This window comes from Oncorhynchus tshawytscha, linkage group LG13, assembly GCF_018296145.1.
Source record: "Oncorhynchus tshawytscha isolate Ot180627B linkage group LG13, Otsh_v2.0, whole genome shotgun sequence".
NCBI classification, from domain to species: Eukaryota; Metazoa; Chordata; class Actinopteri; order Salmoniformes; family Salmonidae; genus Oncorhynchus; species Oncorhynchus tshawytscha.
The window spans coordinates 39213662-39220643 of NC_056441.1; the positions used below are offsets into that span (position 1 = coordinate 39213662).

Genomic DNA, 6982 nt, shown 5'->3' on the forward strand with positions numbered 1-6982 from the left:
AACCCCCGAAGTGACTCTTATGAACTGTTTGCAACGATTCCTCTGTGTTGTCTTAGGGATTCAAAATTCTCTGTGTTGATCTCACCAACCCCCATTGTCACACCTCTGGGTTCATTCATTTTTACAATATAATTAAATATCTGCTTTTAATATAGACAATTCATGACCATTCCTTGATCTGTCAGCTAAACGCATAATACTTGATTGCACGGGGTTTAACCGTAGTCTCTGGCATATTGCTGTATTATTTTATGGAATCAGATAAGATTAAGCAATTAGCCGTCGAATGAATTATCACATGCATATAAAATATGCATACATATTAGGGCTAACCCCATTTAATTGACTGGGACAATAGGCTGTTGGTCAACCGAGATTTATTTAGTCGAGCAGTTGCAAAAATACATATCTCATGGTGTACAAGACACCCGTCTGATTTGTGCTGAGTGGACTGATCCATTGTGGAGACCGTGGGGATGGCACAGTCCATTAGTTTAAGACATGTGCTACTGAAATTGTTAGATTACATAAACAATGGTGCAATAAGAAAAATATTATTTTATAACAAATGCGTTTTCTCCCGCGGTTGATGGTGGTCGCTGTCCATGGTTCTGAAACAAATCAGTGTGCTGTTGAATTGGCACCTTTTCCTAGACCATGTTGCTATGTGCATAATAGTAAAGTTAACTAGCATTAGCATATTAGTGTTGAGAACAATGCGTGGAGGCAGCAGCAGAATGAGTAGTTGAGAAAACAGGAGAGAGGAGAGAGGAAACCCAAACTTAATTAGGTCTATAATCAATAGCCTAACTTAAAATGTGCCTGGCTTTATAAATCATCAATACAGCTACAGAAATAAGACAGGTCCTGCTTCTGTTGCCTGTTTGAGGGTTTGTTTAATAGCCAACTGATTCTGTAAGCACCAAGCCTCACATGTCAAGTAAACAATTAACAAATACGGCTGAATTTAATCTTTGCTTTGCTGTAATAAAGGCTTTACACTTTTTTCCATTATAACAACCAGATTTATTATTATTTATTTAGTGTTTACACTGTTCAAAATTGTCTGAAATTATATTTACAATTAACGCTCCTTTTTCTTGATCTCCTTATTGTTAATAATAATAATAATAATAATAATAATAATAATAATAAATAATAATAATAGCCATTATCATTAGTAGGCTTAGTATATCAGCCTTGCATAACCACCATCGAGCTGTATGCCTAACACCATGCCGAAACCAGACACGTTGCGTGTGTGAGCATTGCAAAATAAATGTACACATACATGTTATTCAATCATTGCACCTACACTGCTTGCGTATGCGTCGCGTTTGTTATAACCAATTTATTGATGTGATTATGATATGCTATAGGCACAGCCTGCTCGCTCATTAGGCAGGATTAGACGGTCGCCTATAGCGGCAGATTGACCAGGGCAGCATTTTCTGAGCTAAATTGACCAAGACGCACCTCCAAAAACAACACATAATTCTGCTCAAAAACAATTACAATTTATTTAAATCAGTGGCATATAGGTGCTGATGCTGGCCTTTGATAAGCATTTGCCACTTTGTCAAAGGCAGGCCTCAAAATATTTTGCTTGTCCATTCCCAGCACACCTCTCCAGGGTGCTGTTGGAGAGACGCATCTCTGCTGCACTCCACCAACATTCAGTCAAAAAATTTACATAAATCATGTAGCAGATATAGGATATGGTAGAGTATGTAGCCTTTTCTGAAACCTACAAGATTGAGCTAAAATGTATGACAAATTTTTACATGCAGGTTTCTCCGATCAAATAGCTTAACCTAAATGGCGCTCAATTAAATAAAAATGTTAGCAAAGCAACATATCCTAAAAACAGGACATGTCAAAGTAAAATGGACATTATGAAATGGACAATCACAACTGCTGTCCAGGAGTTTCACCCCATTATCATGATCAGTGGTTTCACATTTGTATCTGTACATTTTTGACAAGCTGATCATAGTGAAAAATAAAATATTTCAGCATTTCCTGCTGTTTAAACACATTTCAAATAGGCTCGCGATAACTCCTGATAAAGTTGGATAGCTGATATTCAAGACTTAAATAGCCAAATTGATTAGTCATAGGAATCAGGACTAATAAAGCCAATGCAATAGCCTGTTTTACAAATGGTGGGCCTACCACATGGAATGGCATTCATAAAATTCCATTGCGGGCCAACATGGTAGGCTACACCCTAGTAAGTACGAGCAGACTTCTTTTGAACGTCTTCTTTTGGTCCTGTTCGGATGTAATTTTTTGGTGGCTTACCACATAAGCCTACCGTTCGGTACGATGGCACCAACAGAGAGGGTCGCCTCGCTTCTAGTCCTTAGGGAACTATGCAGTATTTAGTTTATGTATTATTTCTTACATTTGTTAGCCCAGAAAATCTTAAGTGTTATTACATACAGCCGGGAAGAACTATTGGATATCAGAGCGACGTCAACTTATGACCAGGAATATGACTTTCCTGAAGCAGATCCTTTGTTCACACCACCACCCAGAGCATTTGATCTGATCCTAGTGGCTGACCCAAAACAAAGTCGCTGCAGAAGAAGTAGACGGAGCGGCCTCCTGGTCAAACTTGAGGCGTGCACACTACCCACCGCTTCCCAAGGACATTACTTGTCAATGTCCAGTCTCTAGAAAACAAGGTAGACGAAACTAGGGCAAGGATTGCAACATACTCTGTTTCACGGAAACATGGCTCTCTCGGGATATGTTGTCGGAGTCGGTACAGCCACGTGGATTCTTTGCGTCGTGCCTAGAGAAATAAACATTACTCTGGGAAGAAGGGCGGGGGTGTATGCTTCATGATTATATGGTGTGATCATAACAACATACAGGAACTCAAGTACTTTTGTTCACCTGATCTTCCTCACAATCAAATGTAGACCATATTATTTCCCAAAAGAATTCTCGTCACTTATTGTCACAGGCATGTATATCCCCCCTCAAGCCGATACCATGACGGCTCTCACGGAACTTCACTGGACTCGATGTAAACTGGAAACCATATATCCTGAGGCAGCATTTATTGTAGCTACTGATTTTAACAAAGCAAACTTGAGAACAAGGCTACCTAAATCATATCAGCATATTGATTGTGGCACTCGTGCGGGCAATACACTGGATCACTGCTACTCTAACTTCCACAATGCATACAAGGCCTTCCACCGCCTTCCCTTCGGGCAAATCTGACCACGACTCCATTTTGCTCCTCCCGTCCTATAGGCAGAATTGGTCGAAAGAACTGAGGACTCTTTATGGACCAAGATTTTTGGGGGTCGGGGACAGCCCTAATATGAACTCAGCAAAAAAAGAAACATCCCTTTTCAGGACCCTGTCTTTCAAAGATAAGTCGTAAAAATCCAAATAACTTCACAGATGTTCATTGTAAAGGGTTTAAACACCGTTTCCCATGCTTGTTCAAATGAACATACACCTGTGGAACGATCGTTAAGACACTAACAGCTTACAGACGGTAGGAAATGAAGGTCACAGTAATGAAAACTTAGGACACTAGAGGCCTTTCTACGGACTCTGAAAAACAACAAAAGAAAGATGCTCAGGGTCCCTGCTCATTTGCGTGAACGTGCCTTAGGCATGCTGCAAGGAGGCATGAGGACTGCAGATGTGGCCAGGGCAATAAATTGCAATGTCCGTACTGTGAGACGCCTAAGACAGCGCTACAGGGAGACAGGACGGACAGCTGATCGTCTTCGCAGTGGCAGACCACGTGTAACAAGGATCCTGCACAGGATCGGTACATCCGAACATCACACCTGCGGGACAGGTACAGGATGGCAACAACAACTGCCCGAGTTACACCAGGAACGCACAATCCCTCCATCAGTGCTCAGACTGTCCGCAATAGGCTGAGAGAGGCTGGACTGAGGGCTTGTAGGCCTGTTGTAAGGCAGGTCCTCACCAGACATCACCAGCAACAACGTCGCCTATGGGCACAAAACACTGTCGACGCTGGACCAGACCAGACAGGATTGGCAAAAAGTGCTCTTCACTGACGAGCCGCGGTTTTGTCTTACCAGGGGTGATGGTCGGATTCGCGTTTATCGTTGAAGGAATAAGCATTACAGCGAGGCCTGTACTCTGGAGCGGGATCGATTTAGAGGTGGAGTGTCCATCATGGTCTGGGCAGTGTGTCACAGCATCATCGGACTGAGCTTGATCTCAACGCTGTGCGTTACAGGGAAGACATCCTTCTCCCTCATGTGGTACCATTCCTGCAGGCTCATCCTGACATGACCCTCCAGCATGACAATGCCACCAGCCATACTGCTCGTTCTGTGCGTGATTTCCTGCAAGACAGGAATGTCAGTGTTCTGCCATGGCCAGCGAAGAGCCCGGATCTCAATCCCATTGAGCACATCTGGGACCTGTTGGATCGGAGGGTGAGAGCTAGGGCCATTCCCCCCCAGAAATGTCCGGAAAATTGCAGGTGCCTTGGTGGAAGAGCGGGGTAGCATCTCACAGCAAGAACTGGCAAATCTGGTGCAGTCCATGAGGAGGAGATGCACTGCAGTACTTAATGCAGTTGGTGGCCACACCAGATGCTGACTGTTACTTTTGACCCCCCCTTTGTTCAGGGACACATTATTCCATTTCTGTTAGTCACATGTCTGTGGAACTTGTTCAGTTTATGTCTTAGTTGTTGAATCTTATGTTCATACAAATATTTACACATGTTAAGTTTGCTGAAAATAAACCAAGTTGACAGTGAGAGGATGTTTATTTTTTTGCTGAGTTTAGTTTTGATGTCTCACTATAATACTACAATGTAGAAAATAGTAAATATAAAGAAATATAGTAAACATAACATAGTAAATATTAAAAAACCCAGGAATGAGTAGGTGTCCAAACTTTTTTTGACTTACTGTATATGGTAGAATAATGCTTTTTTAATCTCAGTATTGCCTTGTAAATTAAGCTTTATGCCTTATGTGAATTAATTTTATTTTACAATGAAATATCTGCCTTTGATATGTAAAAATCTCATGACCCTGATCAGCTAAACGCATAATATTTGATGAACCATAAACCTGACATAATTGCTGTATTATCTTTTGGAGTCAGATAATTCATTTAATGGGCTAATTGCTTAGATCACATGTGAGGTCTATATAATATGCATACATATCAAATATGTATCCCACTACAAGGATATACAGTAGCTATCCTCATCTTCCATCACCCATTCCTTCTCTCAGTTCACTATTTTGTGGAGATGTAGCTAAATATTACTAATAAATAATTATAACCTGATAGCGCCTCTAAAAAAATAGATGACACAGGTGACCTCAGAGACATGTTGTTCCAACAGTATCACACATGAACAAAAACCAGACTAGGTCCAGCACCTTTGTAACTATATTCCTAAAAGCAGCAGAAGTGTTCAAACTAGTGTAGTCTTTGTGTAGTTGAATCATTGCCTTTCAAACTTGGTTCTCCAATGTTCTTTGCGCTTAGGCCTGGCTCACCTCACACTAATGACTGGTCAATGATTAGCAGGCCATTATTGTAGGCTTTTCAGTATTAACCACACAGTCTAGAGCAGGGGTGTCAAACATAACAAACAGGATGGACAGAGTGGACACTGGGACCTTTACTTATCCAAAAGGCAGCAGAATTTACATGGAGTGGCTTTTTGAATACCAGGGTCTAGTATAAGTTTAGCCTCTGAGACATTTTATGGATATGGGCCCTGGCCTTTACTTTGGTTTACGTGCTGCTCATTTACCCATGACGTTTACTCTCCTGTCTCCTATTGCTCTCTACGCAAACTTAATGTGTTTACACAAGCATCCCGGTACTGTTTCAAAACTCCCAGACTGTCAATAGACTCCATTCATCTCGTGCAAAAAACTGGAGTATGTCCCAAACGGCCCTATGGGTCCTGGTCAAAAGCAGTACACCATAAAGGGTGCAAACGGCCCTATGGGTCCTGGTCAATAGCAGTACACCATAAAGGGTGCAAACGGCCCTATGGGTCCTGGTCAATAGCAGTACACCATAAAGGGTGCAATTTGGGATACAACCCTTGAGTAAGGTGGACAGGTAATAAGACACACTAAGGCAGGGAGCCTTTATGCACAGGCACTCCCAGAAATGGACATATGCAAAACGTGGTTCCGTAGGAACACCACAACTCACAGAAGACTGACAGAGAATGAATGCCTCACAACAAAACAGATTTTTCATACAATGAATATTCAAACTTCCTCCTCTAAATTTCCCCATTTAATGCAAAAACCTACATGAAAGCAATGGCATGCCATAGAATATCAGTGCCCTTCCGTTGTATTCAGCAGAGTTAGAAAGTTGATGTGATGTAGCCTGTAATTCTTACTGAAAATTGATTTTAAATCACAGATTGAAATGTAAAATTCTAAATGGAGAGGTAGGCCTAATAGGGGTCACCACTCATAAGGAACTGGAAAAACGCAAATAGGCTAGCCTAGTGACAAATAAACATTTTTCATTTAACAAAAATATGACACTATTCTGTGAGGTTAGACAAATACTAATCCAGGTAATGTAACGGGCGATGTGAAATGAACTCACCATATTCCGACGACTCCGAGTTCTCTTCCTTTAGGTTTTTACCCATTTTCAATCCTTCCCTCCACCTCTACTAGTTTATAATCGTGTAAAACGTCTAAATTGCCAGGTATATCAAGTCGAAGTTTAATAATTTTAAAAAAAGTATAAAACAACGTTTTAAAGAGGTGTTACCTACACTTAATGCACAGAAAAAGCAAACTTGCGTTGAATAAATCTTTCTCCCTCGAGCTCCAGTAACTAGGGTTGTGACATCACGAACGCACCTGTTGTGTGACGCGCACCTGCCTGCACGCGCGGTGTAGCATTCCCGCCCCTTGACCTCCCTTTACTAAATGCCCCCAGGCTGTTTGATGGGCCTGCATGT

The 6982-nt window shown here is 41.5% G+C and overlaps 1 protein-coding gene across 2 annotated transcripts in view; it reads right to left on the reverse strand.

Moving 5' to 3' along the window:
- LOC112264899 (choline transporter-like protein 4) overlaps positions 1 to 6919 on the reverse strand; it is a 49638-nt gene extending 42719 nt beyond the window's left edge. For both annotated transcript variants that reach the window (XM_042295725.1, XM_024441807.2), the window contains exon 1: positions 6619 to 6919. In XM_042295725.1, the coding sequence (XP_042151659.1) occupies positions 6619 to 6621 (3 nt within the window). In that variant the 5' untranslated portion in view covers positions 6622 to 6919. The remainder of the gene's footprint in view (positions 1 to 6618) is intronic.
- Positions 6920 to 6982: the final 63 nt, after the last annotated feature.